General features: G+C 39.5%; 3 protein-coding genes across 6 annotated transcripts; 1 reads left to right on the top strand and 2 right to left on the bottom strand.

The window, feature by feature from the left end:
* Positions 1-3,635: 3,635 nt before the first annotated feature.
* Positions 3,636-6,137, bottom strand: LOC129792756 (sorting nexin-16). Its single transcript, XM_055832102.1, has 4 exons — positions 5,513-6,137; positions 5,125-5,433; positions 4,911-5,047; positions 3,636-4,061 (listed from the first exon to the last, which is right to left on the bottom strand). Exons 1-4 carry the CDS (start codon positions 5,984-5,986, stop codon positions 3,968-3,970), a joined length of 1,014 nt encoding a protein of 337 aa, XP_055688077.1. The 5' UTR covers positions 5,987-6,137; the 3' UTR covers positions 3,636-3,967.
* A 569-nt stretch (positions 6,138-6,706) lies between these two features.
* LOC129792758 (acylpyruvase FAHD1, mitochondrial) lies at positions 6,707-7,728 on the top strand. The gene is made up of 3 exons (XM_055832107.1): positions 6,707-6,928; positions 6,994-7,405; positions 7,477-7,728. The coding sequence occupies exons 1-3, from the start codon at positions 6,858-6,860 to the stop codon at positions 7,642-7,644; spliced, it is 651 nt and encodes a 216-aa protein (XP_055688082.1). The 5' UTR covers positions 6,707-6,857; the 3' UTR covers positions 7,645-7,728.
* Positions 7,729-7,806: 78 nt separating this feature from the next.
* Positions 7,807-15,589, bottom strand: LOC129792757 (E3 ubiquitin-protein ligase RBBP6-like). 4 transcript variants are annotated; one of them, XM_055832104.1, is made up of 12 exons: positions 15,070-15,589; positions 14,755-14,989; positions 14,414-14,596; positions 13,715-14,348; positions 13,098-13,648; positions 12,934-13,038; positions 12,589-12,696; positions 12,051-12,359; positions 11,815-11,985; positions 9,870-11,690; positions 8,618-9,793; positions 7,807-8,269 (listed from the first exon to the last, which is right to left on the bottom strand). In XM_055832104.1, exons 1-12 carry the CDS (start codon positions 15,233-15,235, stop codon positions 8,236-8,238), a joined length of 5,493 nt encoding a protein of 1,830 aa, XP_055688079.1. In that variant the 5' UTR covers positions 15,236-15,589; the 3' UTR covers positions 7,807-8,235. The 4 variants fall into 4 exon arrangements, with proteins under 4 accessions (XP_055688079.1, XP_055688078.1, XP_055688081.1 ...); XM_055832103.1 differs by having other exon boundaries at positions 13,098-13,651; XM_055832106.1 differs by lacking the exon at positions 12,589-12,696.
* Between the last annotated feature and the right edge of the window lie 410 nt (positions 15,590-15,999).

A 15,999-nucleotide genomic window follows, 5' to 3' on the forward strand; every position in this document is an offset into this window, starting at 1 on the left:
TAAGAGGGTACTTTGTAAAGTTCTCATCCCCCTCGGGGCGGATAACCTGAGGTATTACCACTCAATTTAGACTAATAATTTCCGTGTGGAAATTAACTGTGCACATTCTGCGGGGTTTTCAATATAATTCGAGGTATAACCTACCCGGAATTCAAGAGCGATACCTACAAAAAAAAATTCACACATCACACATATCAATTTTCTTGATATCTTAGGTGAAAATCAGACGACAAACACGAAAGCACACAAAAGAGTTATGTATGTAGGTAAAGTTAAGGGGGACTTTACACCCAAGAAAAATATAGAAGAAAATAAGCAAAAGATTAGGAGTTTTGTTTGTTGACGAACCTTAAACGTTTCACTTAAGAAAACTTTTTCTTTTTAAAGTAATTTTTATGTATGTATCGGCTGCAAATCTCCTTCCCATAATTACTCAATAAATCTGGAACTATTTATGTAAATTAAAGTGTATGAGCCTTATACAACGACCAAGAAACCCCTAAATCTTTAAATTTTGTATTGAAATTTTAGGATTTCAAGTGAATTTCAAAGGTTTCTTGGTCGCTGAATAAGAGCTTACGTCTTCTAAATTTAATATAGAAATTACTTTAGCTCATTTCTTAAATGTCTTAAATACAAGGATAAAGATAACTAAATTAAAAAGCTTGTAGGTAATCGATTCGGATTTGCTCTTAGTTTTACTAAAAATGAAAACTTAAAGGATCTTATAGAAGATGCATTAGGGATAAAAAAATCCTTCCATTTTTTTATGAATATGTATGTAGAAGAGTGAGACAAAAAAAGTTATCTAAGGATATGGAAAAGCTTAAAATACACTCCTCTAGACAATAAAAACTTGGATAAAATGATTTAATTTTTTTGACACGAATTTTTCTGAGTGTTTAAATGTTGTGTTTGGAAGCTTTTCTACCACAAAAGGGCTTTAAAATCTCTTTCAAAAGTACATAATACCTCATAAATACCTTGAGCGGAGTAAAAGCTTTAAAATTATGTTTCCTAATATATTTTACTTAAAATTATTTATATTAGAGACGGGCAAGGAAACGGAAAGCAATTTATATATTTGCAGAAAGTTTTTGAATCACTAAAACACTGGCAAAGTAAAGGAATTAAATTAATCTTTCGTTGTAGCTTTAGGTAGATTTTGCTTTCTCACTAGTCATACATTTATTGAGAACTAAATATGGGGCACATAGTAATTTACAATGAGAGAGACCATTGTCCACGTACACGCCCTTGTCGAAAAGCCCTCCAGCGAGGGACGTTTTGTGGTCATCATTTTGTCTAGGAGAAAATTAACTTTGGTGTCGCTCTTGTGTTAAATCAGATGGTGGTGTGAAAAAGTCTCCAACAATTGAATAATGATGAGTGGCTGACAATGTGTTATCATGAATTTCGTCCTCCAGGGCAATTATATTCATTCTCCTAGACGAGGTGATTCAAACGGATTACTCCGCGCACATTTTTACCTCCGATGTAGGCGTGAAAAATGTACTATTTTTGTATTAACAGACCTCCCCACCGTATCTGTTTTCCCGATAAGAATTTTCATTTTCCATACTCCCTCCGACGGCATGGTTATTTGCTCCTGCTTGTGATACTGAAATACGATTATATTGAGCCGTGGATGGAAATCACTTGTAGCATATGGTTTTTCTACATCAATTAATACGTCAAGATAAATTTATTGAGAGTTAATTGCTGAGAGTTTGCCATTTTTATTGAGTGAAATATGCTGGTGTATACACACCATATTCCATCCATACCTTCCTCGGTGTAATCACATTATACACCCTCAAAAATATACAAACCGCGCTACTGCTGGAAAATGATTTAGTGATTCAAAGTGCGATTTATCTTTCATCACAGTCACTATTAATTTGCAAATCGCACGAGACTAGAATGTTAGAGCGGGTGGAGCGAAATCAATTGAAGTGTAACTCATCTATTACGTCAACAGGAGCTATTATGTTGAGGCCATTGCGTATTTGACCTAATGAACTCGCAGATTTATCAAGTTCGCCACCAAGTGAATTTTCATGTGCGAAAGAAAAGGTGAAAATTTATTAGGGGAATTTAGGAGGAGGAATATAACTCAATTAATAATTTGGTGTGGGAGGGCATGATCTACGAACTGTAACAGTTTTCTAATACGATTTTACTTAAGATTTTTCGAGTTTTATTCCCCCTTCATCAGGTAAGTATAATCTTCGGCCATTTTTGGTTTTTTACAGGATTTATGTCAAAGATTACGGGATGATAATCGACGGGAAGACTTGAAATATGAATAAATATGAGCCAAATTACGTTATGAATTTATGGTATAAAATAAAGTTCAACTTTACGTTGCAATAACATGAAGAAAGCAACATCATAAAACTTCTTTTTATTGACATTTTAGAGTAGATTCTCCTCCATTTAAATTGATCCTAAATTGATTCAAATAGAACTTGGCCATCGAGGTCGAATAATGGTGTACCTTTCATCTCCTGCTGAGAATAAATCGAATTACATTATTAAATGCTTGATTAAATGCTCCATTAGAATGGCAAATAAACGTGCGGAAATATAAATCTTAACACACCGTGCGGTATAAATGAGTGTAAAATAACTTGATAGCTCTCAAACCTTGATTTTTTGTTTGTTTAGAAGAGGTTTTTCCATCTCAGATGATAATTTCGAATGAAATTAATTAGATATTAGTGGAATAATGAGTTTTCTCACCCTTCTTTTCCTCGGGGGAAATATAAGGAATATTCCCTCTCAATATTGAAATTGAATTAGAATACCATTAAAATGATTTATTGTTTTATGTTCTTCTAGAAGAAATATTTTTTTTTAGTTCTAGTTAATTTTGTTGGTGGACTTAGAACTTTTAAATAAAATTACTCTAAAATGTTTCAGAAAATAATTTATCAGTTTAACCCTTTCGCGTCCATTGGGTCATACACTGCACCCATATGTGAAAAATTTTAATTTTCCAAGTTATAAATGCATCAAATTCACGCAAAAGAGGCCAAAGGAGACGTTTTGAGTAAGAAACGTCCTCTGAAAGCATCTACAGAATACATACGACGCGTATGGGTTAATTTGTGGAGTTCAATTGTGGAACCCCCTTTAGCGTGGCTGGAGAGAGAAAAGTTGCTAACGTAGAGTCTTTTCTATATGATTAAGTGGGTATACTGTGAGAGTGTGGCCCACCCCATAATTGCGATGAAAAATCACAACAATTTAATGGTAGTGTGTTCATCTTGCAAAAGTGCTAAAAATACCCCCCGTTTGAGTCCGTAAAGAGGACACTTGAAGTGCTCGTACGGTGACCTCCCGCGACTCATCGTCACCATTTTCTTCATCTCTTAATGTTTACTATATTAAGGGCTATTTATAGCTTACAATACGCGAGTATGTACGTTTCACCAGGAGCAACATGTGGAATCCTACCCATATGAATCGCAATCTCAAACCATTTGGAACATACATCCCATTGTGTTTATATACCCAAAGTCTGAGTGCGTTGTGGGAGAAGAAATCTCTCATCTTGCTCTGCATAAACCATTTCGCTCTGCTTTAATAAATACTAAATAAACAAGATAAAAAAAGACCAACGAGTAATATCTCAGTTAAAATATTTTTTTTTACAATAAAATATTTGGTAAACAATCATGTAAATATTCAGTTTTTTTTTCATCTTCAATTTAACTATAAAGTTCGTGTGAAAAGGCCACACTTGGAGATTTCGCATAAATACTTTTTCGTTGAAAAATACACGAAATGTAGTGTAAAAAAAGGTTTGCTTCTGTCTCTCTTCTAAATAATAAACGATGAGTTTTGAATTTATATCACCTTTCCCACGAATATGTTGAGTAGTGCTGATAAAAATACACAGCATGTGATTTGATGACTTACATCAGTGGTATGATGCGCAGATCAAATAGGTTTAGGAATTTCAGTACCTCGTGTTGTTATTCACGAAATCATTTCGAGAATGATGCGGAATTTTTTCATCTTTGGAAGACATTTTGAGGTGTTCCTGGAGTGCTCTGAAAATCACAAAATGCAAGAAAAAAAAATTAATTTTTCCGTTAAGATTACCTACATAGAGTAATCTGTTAATTGAGGAATTTAGATAGAGAATTTTGTAATTAATTTTTGTAGAGAAATTTACGTTCAATGAGTTTTAATTTCGTTGAACTCATCAAAGAATAAAAGAACTTGCTTTTGAAAATGAGTACTCAGAAGTACGAGCTTTCACATTGCTCAATCGTTATGGAAAATTCAAGGAAAAGTAAAGTTCAATAACTGTGGAGTATCTTTAGTAAAAACAGATAAAACAATATCAAGAAAAAATTGCAATAAATCTGTTTCTTCTGATAAAATAAATTATGCTTCCTTCTAACATTCTACGTAATTTTGATTTTTCTTTAAATTAGCATAAATTTCACCATAAAGACATAATATGATGACACGATAAAACATTCCAAATAGCTTGCAATTACATTGAATTAAATTAATTTTTTTTAAATACAAAATAAAAATTGCACTGAATAATAATTGAGGAAATATCGTGTAATGCCCTGCTTTTCAGGAACACGCTAAAAAGTCATAAAAAGTAACTTCGTGTTTATTTGTGAATTGATGATAAAAAGCTGAATTGCAATTCCCAATGAACGCAAAGTGTTCAAATTTTGCTCAAAATGTCTTGCAAAATTACATTTTAAGTTAATTCAATTAACATTAATTGCCAATTGTATCGCTCTATCAAATTTCAATGCTTTCAATGACTCTTTTATGTAGCCTATGATGGTAAAATTGGAAGCTTTAGCCTATATTTTAAAAATCTTCTCAAATGAGGGATATGGTATAGTAGAAGAATTAGGTAGGATACTTACTGAAGAGATGCTTTTAGCTTCTCGACTTCATTGATTTCCATCATCAGCTTTTGCTCCAAGTTCACCAAGAGAGCGTCCTTGTTGCGCAGTTGGAGCTTCAAGTGTGCAATTGTCTCCTCTTGAGCCTCAAAGATTGCCTAATTGGGGTGATTGTAAAACTCTTATTTTCTTTCCACGTTAAAGGAGAAAATTCCGTGTGTAAGGAAAAACCTACCCGACACTCCTCCATACTTTCGGAATATGTTGGTGGCTCATCGAGACAGAAGAATTCTCTAACAAATTGACAATTCCGTAGTGTCTCCTCTGCCATTATGGTGTTGACAAAGTGCTGAAGTCCCTGGACACGACTATCCAGGAAGACACTGTTGAAATTATCACCAAAAATCTTCTTGCGTGGCAGCACAAGATTCAATTTGGGAAAAATAGATTTCAGCTTGCTGTTGAGACGCTCAAAGTCCGTGTAGCGTCTAAGGACGAGCCAGCAATCATTCGTGAAGGGATTCTCCACGCGTAGCTTAAACACCTGTTGTGGGGCACAAGGGAGAAGATGAGAGAACATTTTAGTCAATGAATTTGTATATGGTTTTAAGTGGGTTAATTACCGTGAAACGAGCTCTTTCCTCCATCACTTCGTACCCAATGATGGGAATCCGGATGGCCGCCGTGTCAGCAAAACCACGGCATTGCATCCCAGTCAAATCATTCCTCTCACCACCTTTTCTCGTATTCTTCACATAGCTCCTGGATGACTGATGGGCCGATGCGGTGCTATGCACCGAGATAGTCTTCAAGCAAACTTCCGATTTCGCATTGGAAAGCTGATGATGCGATCTCGTGTTTTCTGCCACTTGGCTGCCCTCGTCACTAGTCAGGCAGCTCTCGGATTTTGACTTTACTAATCGATCGCGTCCTGGACGCGTCTTTGAGACATCCGGAAACGATTTGTAGCGCTTTATTCGAACCTGTGGGGCAGTACCTCTATCCTCGAGCCTTCCCTCGGGTCGTCGTTTTGGTGCTACAACTCTCTGTCTCTGCGCCCTATTTAGCTCTCTATTCCGAATTAAACGCAGAGACATTGCACAAAGTATTTAAGGCACTTTGGGGCTACACAAAGGCACTTCCGGGAGCGTCAGAAGAACAAAATATGCCAAAAGAAAACAACAATCACGAAAGCACCAAAATCTTCTTCTTCTTCTTATGTTTTTCAGGGCCGGACACCAAAATCAATGTCAGATACATACAAAGATATCGATATTTAGCGATAGTATCGATAGCTTCGGCCATCGAAAACTATCGATTGGGAAAAGGAGTATCGGACTATCGGATTTTTCCGATTTTTCTAATGCCATCTCGTTTCTTCTTATTAGACTGTCTCATATCATCTCTTCGTTTGCCTGTGAAGGTCAATTTGGGAACATCATTCAATGAATAAATAAAAAATGATTTTTTTTCCAAAAATGCTTTAAAAAAATTCAGAAAACTATTTTAAAGTTTTATTTCTTTAGAAAACATCTCGTTATTTTTTAGGGAAGCAATGGGAATTGAGAGGATCGAAAAAATTTCACTAAAATTGCAAGAAAATCAAAGAAATGTGTGAGAAAATCTTTCAACAAAAGATGGAAATTGAAAAAAAAATCAATTCTTGAGATTATTTCAATGGTTTCAAGCTCTCCCTGACTAATGAGATGAGACTAATTATTGAGAAGAGCCAGCATGTTGAGGGAACTCAACAACACGCCGAATCTAAAAATATTATTTAGCCTTCCCTTATCTCAAATCATATTTCTTGTCACTCCCGTTCAAGCACAAATACAAACGCCTTCGACATGACTACAGAGCGCGAGTAAATTGATTAATTTTCCACACTCTATCGATCAGTCAAATCTCGGTCGGCAAATTGAGGAGCTCGCTCATTTCTAGTGCCACGACAAAAGTGAAAGTACCACCATGTCTCAGGTCAATCTTCAGCAGTTTGTAAAGAATGGACGGAAGATTATTGGAGCTGTTCTCAATTACAAGTAGAGCTCAATCCAAATTATTGGTAAAAAAGTGTAAAACGCAGCTAATTTTGCGTTTTTTGCAGGGACTGCATCACAGACAATGCCCCCGAGGCTCCAATTTTACTCCTAAAGAGCCTCTCGTCGTACGTGGAGGAAGGAAATCCCATTCGACTGCCCAGAGTCTTCACAAAAGTCTACCATGAGGTTGAATTGGGTGTTGTGATTGGGCAAAAGTGCAAGAATGTGTCAATTGAGGAGGCGAACAAGTACATCGGTGGCTACTGCCTAGCCCTGGACATGACGGGCATGTGCTTCGTTGGTAAAGCACGAGAAAAAGCCCTACCCTGGGATCTGGGAAAGGGCTTTGATACAGCAACTCCAGTTAGTCGCTTCATATCACCCCAGGAACTCCCTGATCCCAATGATATTCGTCTCTGGCTGAAAGTCAATGGGGAAATGCGACAAGATAAATCTTCCAGCTTCATGCACTTCAAAGTAAGATCCTTTGAAATCTTTTTGTTCTCAATGATTTTCTAAAGATTTTGTCATTTCTACGCCTTTGGTAGATCCCAGAACTCATCTCGTATGCCTCCAAATTCATGACCCTGGAGCCTAATGATGTGATTCTCACGGGAACTCCCGCCGGAGCGGCACCAGTAAAGCACGGAGATGTCATTGAGTGTGGTATTGGGAACATTCTTCAGCTTAAATTCCCCGTTCAGGATGATGATTAGGACACAAAAAACATTTCTCCAGGGAGCAGGGAAAAATATCTGCCTTTGTAAATTACAAATAAAAATTATATTTTTGTTACAAAATTTTGTTTTCAAGCCTTTCATCAAGTTTCGGACCAATCTTGCAGAAAAAAATTGCAGACATTAAATAAAACAAGATAATTTGGATAATTTTTAATATTTTATTTCATAGACGTTAATTAAATCACTTCTTACATTTTATTTTATTTATTTTGAAGCATTCTACATAATAATTCAATATTATTCTTCACTTTCATTCAGTAACTGAACACTCGATTACAGAAATTAACCACCCCTTAACTTTTTCTTCAATTTTATTCCATTAAATTTCACATCTACTCTCAAATTAAAATTTATTAATTAATACAGAATTTCTATATAGTTTATCATCTGTATAATATATATATTATGTATATATACGAGGCGAAATGAGGATCAATTATTTCACCCCTTTAGAGTTTTTCTTTTACCTACTGCTAAAAAAAGCCTTGTGGACACAAAGAAATATGTAAAATCAATAGACATCCATCATCTATTTTGGATAAAGATATTCTTCCTCACACGTTGACCTTAATCCTTTATTTTCTTCTTCTGTTTTAATGTCCTGTATGAGAAAAAAGTCGCAACACCTGGAGCTTCAATATGTATATTTTTTGTTTGTTTATTTTTGGATAAGAAACAAAAAATCTCGTCCAATAATATTATTTTTAAATCAATTAAAAATAAAACTTATAAAAATGTTCCTTTTATTTTTCCTCAAAATGAGAAAAGAGTTTTCTTAGAAAGGATATTCTCACCATCTATTTTGTTATTTTTTTTTTATATAATGTAAAGTTACTGTGAAATATATATAATATTGTGTTTTATATTATAAATCTAGGTATATAGCAGAGGACTAAAAAGATGTTGTTGATTTTAAGGAAAAAAAAAAGAGAAAACTTTACAAACTTACTTGTGCTTGCTCTTCTTTTTCTTTTTGTGTGACTTGCTAGACTTCTTCTTGCTCTTTTTCTTCTTCCCACTGCTTCCCCTATCCGCGGATTCCGTGGATGAAGCACGTTTTCGCTTTTGCTTCCGATGCTTTGAGCGTTTCTTGCGCTTCCGCCCATGCTCACCACTCACACTTTCCGCATCGGAAGAGTCCGTGTCGGAACTGGAGGAATTCGAAGTACTGGCGCTGGGTTTCTTCTCTACAACCTTCTCCGTTGACTTCTCAGCTGCCCTCTCATCCCGCAGTGGCTCTGGGGAGAAGATTTCCTTTGTCGGTGATGACTTTTCCTCAGAAGTATTTTTTGTGTCCATCTCCTGATCACCTTGAGGATTTTCCTGCAACTCATTGTGCGCATCGTAGTCGGGCTCGAAAGTTGATTCATCGCAGGCGAGTTTCTTCAGTGCATCATTCTCAGCTGGTTGTAACACCTTCACATCCTCCTTTGCTGGTGCCTTTTCTCTACTCTCGGACATTCTCTTCTTCTCCTGTGATTTCTCACGCGTTGCCCTCTCTCGTGATTTTTCTCGATTTCTGCCTTTTGACTTTTCTCGAGTTCTATCCCGTGATTTATCTCGCGTCCTATCTCGTGATTTTTCACGTGTCCTATCCTTTGATTTCTCTCTAATCCTATCCTTTGACTTCTCTCGTGTCCTATCCCGGGATTTCTCTCGTGGCTTATCTCGTGATTTCCCACGAATCTTCTCCTGAGACTTCTCACGTGTTTTGCCGCGAGTTTGAGATTTTCGAGGGCTACGGGATCGTTTCTTACTCCGAGATCTTCGACGGCTATTACTTGGGGAACGTTTGGAATCACGTGATGACTTCTCCTGACTCCTTCGGCGACTGCTCTCAATCTTCCGATCATCCTTTTGCCTCACCTCACGTGAATCATCCCTTCGCAGAGTCTTCCCTCCGCGATTATCTCTGATATTTTTATCAGCATCTCTGCTTCTTCTATCCCCATCCTTTCCACTCTTTTCGGCATCTTTGCTCTTCCTTTCACCACCATCTCTGCCACTTCGATCTCGACTACTCTTATCGGCATCTCCTCTAACATTTCTCTCGCTCTCTCTGCCACTCTTCTCCGTATCTCTTGCACTTCTTTCCGCATCCCTACCAGTCCTTTCTGAATCTCTTCTGTTAAAAACAAAACAAGTCAATCAATACAAGAAAATTTGATAAAGAAAAATTTTCTTGAAGAAAGCTTCCTTACCCGGACCATGTGCCACGATCACGTCGATCACGAGAGCTGCCACGAGATTCACCCGGTTCAATCTTCTTGCTCTCGTGTTTCTCATCCCGCTGATTCCACTGCCCACGACGATTTTTATCATCTGATCTCCTCCTTTCGGGCGACATCTGTGCAGAAGATTCCTTTTTGCCCTTCAGTGCACTCCGTCGAATTTCGGATTCAAGTGTAGGCGTGAACGTCATTGGGGCCTCCTTATCATCAACAACTTTCACCCCCAAACGATCCTTGATGGATCTCACGGGAGAAGTTTTTGCCCTTACTTTCTCCTTAACATCCACACTGCCACTTTTAATCTCAACGGATCTCTCTAGCCCATCACTATTCGTGGGTACAGTGATCTGGAAGAGCTCCTTGGCGGGACTTGTCTTCACAACGACCGATGATACAGGAGCAGCTTCCCCATCATCCTCATACAACTTCCTCCTTTCCGCATTTATACTGCGTATTTCAATGGGGCGAATGGCATTGATGGCACGTGAGAAGAGAGCATTCTCTGCCCTCTTCAGCACCTCATTCGTCACCATTTTGCTGCTATTTGATTTGTGTTCAGGACTTGATGTTGTCGTGTCACTTGGGATTGATTTGGCTTGATTGTCCGGTTGATCTTCCTCCAGTTCCCACTTTGAGGGCTCAGGAATGGTCACAAGAACACCCGCAGATGTGGATTTCTTCTCTTCCTGACTCCTCATACTCACATCAGTATCCTCCATTTCCTGATCAAAGTCAATTGTTGGATTTATATCTAAAATTGATTCACTTCGCATAAAATTCGGTGAATTCTTCTCTTGATTCTCAATTGAATCATCCTCTTTGGATTCTTGTTGTCCAAAATCGAGATTAATGTCATCTTTGTCCATTATATCCCCATAGAGATCACATGAGATGTCCAATTTATCTTCTTCTTGATCAATTGGCGCATTGGGTGTTGTTGATTCCTCCACATTTGATGACACAACTTCGGGTTTTTCCTCTTCTTGCACTTGAGGAACAATGGGTGGTGCTGCTTCTATGGCTACTTCCGCCTGCTCCTCCTTAACTTCCTTTGTTTCCTTCCCTTCAGAATCAACTCTGGAACTTCGTGATTTCTCCCGTGTTGCTGAAGATTCTTTTTTCATTTCTTTTGCTTCCTTTTCTCGCCTCTTTTCCTTTTTCTTCTTCTTCTCAACATCCTTCTCCTTCTTGCGCTTCTTCTTATCCTTTGACTTTTTCTTAATGTCCTCCTCATCCTCATCTCTGTGCCTCTTCTCCTCACGCTCCTTTGTACGCCCCTCGGATCTCTTTTTCTCCTCACCCCGACGAGACTTTGAAGCTTCCTGTTCACGCCATTCATGTCGTTCTCGAATCCTTTCCTTACTCGTTGCACGACGAATATCCCACTTATTGGGCGTCTTTGTACGTGAGCGCTCTCGATTTCTTCGTGATTCCTTTGATCGTGACCGTGAACGTCCACGGGATTTCTCCTCGGCGCGCCTCTCTTCATTCCTCTTCTCCTCATTCGTACTACTATCGGGCAATTGACGTCCCTCATTGTCTCGCGGAGATTTCCCATCGTCAACCCCACTTCCGGAACCAGCTGCCTCGGGATACGTATATGATTCCTTTGGGTACTTTTCAAAGCGTTCCGCCGCCTCCAGTCCCGGTACCGGGGGTTGATCAATCTCTTTGGCTTTCTCGGCAAATAATTCCTTCTCCGAAGAAATATCATCGTAACGATGTGGCTCAATGGGGGTCAAATTCGTAATGTACGGCGGTGGTTGTGTTGGATGTCCTTGCGTGGGGTATCTGCAGAGAAAATCATTTGTTTTTATTTAATATTTTAGCAAAAAAAAAATATAAAATCCTTTCAGAAGATTGGGAGATTTCTTCAGGAAAGATAGTTTTTTTTAATAACAAACTGATAACTAACCTCTGAAATTGGTTATCAGGATAGTACCCCAGTGATGAAGGTTGCTGCTGGTAGTAGGGCTCAACCTGCTGATGCTGTGGCGGCATTGCTGCACCACCCTGAGAACGATCTCTTTGCCCGTAATTTCCCCTCTCAGGACGTCCACGGTTGCGATTGTACGTATTACTGTTCCTACAAAGAAGCCAAAAGATTAATCATCCGTGTAAAGCTTTGGGCAATTAATTGCAAGGACTTACCGAGCATATCCTCCTCTGAAGGGCGACTTGTCGCGGTAGTTGTCCCGCGGAATATCATCTCTATCCCGTCGGTCCATACGTTCATTTCGGTCCATACGATCATTCCTATCCATTCGATCATTCCGATCCATTCGATCATTGCGCTCAATTCGATCATTCCGTTCAAGACGATCATTCCGTTCATTGCGCTCCATTCGTTCATTCCTCTCCATACGCTCATTGCGATCAATGCGTTCGTTACGATCAATACGATCCGGACGCTCCATGCGATCATTGCGTTCAATACGACGATGTTCCCTTGGACGATGCCTGTAAAGGATGAAGAAATCATTTAGAGACGATCTTCCTGAACGATCACTCAAAAAATAAATTCTCCACAAAAAGCCCCAAAAAATTCATAAAGAATAAAATAAATTCCCATAAAAAATGAAAAAAAAAGTTTAATTATTTTACAAATAGGGCAAACAGGATGAAATGAGGGGGATGGAAGGAGGGCAAGAAACATTAAAATCACGCATACACAGCCACACTAACTAACCTAGGAGGAGGTGAACGTGAATGTGGTGATCTATTGTATCGATTATGTGGTGGTGGTGGTCCTCGATCTCTATATCGACCAGCTGGTGAAACAGAACGTGATCTCGACCTACAACAGACAGCAAGAAAAACAAGAGAGTTTCAATGCGCCTTCGCACCAACCATCTCATGTGCACTTTCTCCCATGTGCGCGCATTCCTCCACAACACACAAACACGCCACTCTTGCCCTCGTGAAGTGCAACAGATATTTTTTTTATGAATGCCAATAAAGCTTGATTAGATACCAAATCCTTTTCCACCAAACAACCCCAGAGCAGATAAAATTGCCTGTGTGAGACACTTACCGACTCATACTGAATGATGGCGATCGACTTCTTGACCTATTCCTTGGTGTTCTAGATCGTTTTCTCGGCGATCTGGATATCTTACGTGGCGATCTGGATCGAGATCTAAACAAAGAAGGGAAATTGAATATTTCGCATTTAAATGGGAAAAAAATAAAACTCACCTTGAGCTCCTTGAGCTGCGACTGTAGGAACTGCTACGTTTCCTCCGTCGATCCTCTGAACGTCTCTCATTGGATCTCTGTCGACGCATTTCTGGACTTCTTCCCCGTGAGATTCGCCTTCGAATTGGCCGCCTGTGATCCATATCGGGTGATCGTGTCCTCCTACGCTCCTTCATGCGTTCCTTTTCGCGCATAATGCGATTGAACGCCTCAAGGGGATCATCAATGATGCCCGGCCCCACTTTAGCAGCCACCCCTTGGTACACAGACGCTAAGCTCGGTGGTCCGGGTCGCATAGCTCCGCGCATGGGATAACCACCTAATGGCATACGATTGTGGGGATAGGGGATACGATGATTACCTCCATAGGAGTCGGGATACATGGTTGGACGTGGTTGAGATCCATAGTGAGGTCCCTGCGGGGGAGGTCCATGAGGTGCCATGGGGTACTCTCCCCCACCACCGTGCCTTCCATATGAGCCTTGTGGCATCATTTCGCGATACTGACCAAAATGCTGGTCATCCCTTGCCCGCGGAGAGCGTCGTTTAATCTGCTAATTTTTAGAGAATTTGATTGATTAGAATTATTAAACTGATGTTTTAAATAAACTTCCTACCTCTTCCATGTGATGATGACGCTCAATGGGAGGAGCATGTCGCTGTGGTTCCTCTGGCAGTCCAGCATAAATATCATTCTCATCCACTGTTGGTGTCTCTGAACGTTCCTCGTCTCCCAATGCTGGCAAATGGTGACCTCTTGGTGATTCATCAACCCTACTGCGTCCATTAAGGTGCCCATCGCGAAAAGCACCACGACACTGAACTTCCGCCGGTGGCACTGTCACTGTGATGTTATCCTCAAAGTCACTTTCCTCCTTCTCCTCCGGCTGGGGTTCTTTTTCCTCCACAACAGCCGGGGCAGCAGCAGGAGGTGCAACAACAGCGGGAGCTTTGGGTTTAGATGCCGGCTTCCTATTGTAGCCCGTTTCATTCTTGAAGGAATTCACGGAATTCCGCAGGAAACGATTGGGGATGAGTGAACCAGGTGAGGAACCCTTCTCATGGCAATCAGGGCATTCATTGTCCTCTGATTCAAGCAGAGCCGTACGGACACATTCATCGCAGAAAGAACTACCACAGCAGGGAATCATTACGGCATCCGTGAAGAGATCTTTGCAAATGCTACAGATTAAATCTTCCGGGATTTCTTGCTTTTTCTCTACTGGCGGTGGTACCACAGGCTGTTGGATTCTATTTATAAATTTTATTTTAATTAAAATCATTGTAAAGAACAAGTAATAAAAAAAATTACATACATTTCATTCTGTTGCTGCTCTATGAAAGATCTGGGAATGCCCGTACTTCTCTTAACCTCTGCCATCTCAGATGCGCCAATTTGGGGGCAGTTTTTGATCCAATGCCCTGGTTTGTGGCATTTAAAGCAACGATAATTCATGGGAACTTCGCCAGTTTGATTGGAGCCACGGATTTTCTGGTAGCTGGAAAAGTAAATGGGGAAAAATTAATAAAAAATATTTCCTTTTTGGGTAGAAATTCCTTCCCGGAAGTACCTGGATTTGAATCTAATGCAAGCGTGAAAATAGAGGAAATGTTTAATGCTACATTTGAACGTTAAAAGAGTAGGAGAGAAACTTACTTTGTGGGATCGTAATCAGCAGTACTTTGCATCATCATTGCATTTATCTTGTCCTCCTCTGATCCATTTATTCTCGACAGATCCACATGAGCTCGTTCTGTCTCCACAGGGACTCGCACTGATGAACTCTTCTCCATACTCGGTTCCCATTGTTTCTTCGGTTGCACTGCCAAGGGGATGCGGGCAATGGTCAGGGAAGTATTCTTGGGAATAAGTGTAGCGTCATCCGTGTACTCTGTGTGTGCCAAAAGAGAATCAAAACAAGAGTTATTAATGAGGAATTGTCGCAAATGGAAGGTGTCCGGAAACACGTACCCTCCTTCGTTTGGGCATTGGTGATCTGCAAATCAAAGTCGGCAATCTTCCCGATGCGCTTCTGCTGGAAAATCGCCTTCTTCAGATCCGCCACGGAAATGTGAAGACCATCGAAGGTGATTGTATCAAAGTCTAGTGCACTTTTAAACTTGTAGTGCACCGACATCGTGACCGGATAACTTTTTACCCTGGCATGAAATACAGCGGCACCAAACTAGCACTCCCGAATTCTCCTTACAAAACTAATTTTCACTTTTTCCCTCGCGCTTGTTTTTTTTTTACAGCTTCAAAGCCATTTTGATCCGGCAGTGTCAAAATCCACACACTTTTCCCCCAAATAAATCAACAATTTCAACGCTCAATGCACTCACTGCACGTCTGTTATACTTTACATAACTCCCAGAAGGGAAGTGATATCCTTGCAAGGAGCAATTCAGTATTTTTTCACAGATTTTATGCACTTTTATGCTGTTGGTGTGCCAAAAATGCTCTAGCAAAGTGACACTTCTTCTTTTTCTTCATTTTTTTCTCTTTTGGGACACATATCGACAATCTGTCACAGGGTCCCAAACCACCGAACTATGGTTTTTATCGATTTAAATCGATATATCGTCGAGTGATTTTTGAATTTACAAAAGTAACGGATTGTTTTTTTTTTTTATAATTTTCTCGCGTTTTCATGTGAATTTTCCGGGAAAATTTGGCTTTTCCTACAGCTGCCAAGTTGTTTTGGCGCAATGCTTTGATTTCCGCGGTGAGAGAGATTTTTCTTAACAGAAAATCACTAGAAAAGCATATTTAGAGGGCCGGGAAAGTGGAAAAACGGGCTCAAATGCGGGAAAAATTGTGAGTTTTTCCAATGAAAAGCAACTGCAAAGTCGTATATAATTTCCGTTAAAAACTCTCAGGTTCATTTTCCGCGCGAAAATC

This window comes from Lutzomyia longipalpis, chromosome 3 (assembly GCF_024334085.1).
Source record: "Lutzomyia longipalpis isolate SR_M1_2022 chromosome 3, ASM2433408v1".
NCBI classification, from domain to species: domain Eukaryota; kingdom Metazoa; phylum Arthropoda; class Insecta; order Diptera; family Psychodidae; genus Lutzomyia; species Lutzomyia longipalpis.

Excerpts from the sequence above, each read along its gene's own strand:
- LOC129792756 (XM_055832102.1), bottom strand. The coding sequence starts at position 5,986 with ATGTCTCTGCGTTTAATTCGGAATAGAGAGCTAAATAGGGCGCAGAGA. Across the intron at positions 5,434-5,512 it reads AGGAAAGAGCTCGTTTCACG|GTGTTTAAGCTACGCGTGGA; the intron begins GTAATTAACCCA and ends GCCCCACAACAG. Across the intron at positions 4,062-4,910 it reads AAGCTAAAAGCATCTCTTCA|AGCACTCCAGGAACACCTCA; the intron begins GTAAGTATCCTA and ends TGTGATTTTCAG.
- LOC129792758 (XM_055832107.1), top strand. The coding sequence starts at position 6,858 with ATGTCTCAGGTCAATCTTCAGCAGTTTGTAAAGAATGGACGGAAGATT. Across the intron at positions 6,929-6,993 it reads GGAGCTGTTCTCAATTACAA|GGACTGCATCACAGACAATG; the intron begins GTAGAGCTCAAT and ends CGTTTTTTGCAG. Across the intron at positions 7,406-7,476 it reads CCAGCTTCATGCACTTCAAA|ATCCCAGAACTCATCTCGTA; the intron begins GTAAGATCCTTT and ends CGCCTTTGGTAG.
- LOC129792757 (XM_055832103.1), bottom strand. The coding sequence starts at position 15,235 with ATGTCGGTGCACTACAAGTTTAAAAGTGCACTAGACTTTGATACAATC. Across the intron at positions 14,349-14,413 it reads GAGCAGCAACAGAATGAAAT|AATCCAACAGCCTGTGGTAC; the intron begins GTATGTAATTTT and ends ATTTATAAATAG. Across the intron at positions 13,039-13,097 it reads CGCAGCTCAAGGAGCTCAAG|ATCTCGATCCAGATCGCCAC; the intron begins GTGAGTTTTATT and ends TTCTTTGTTTAG.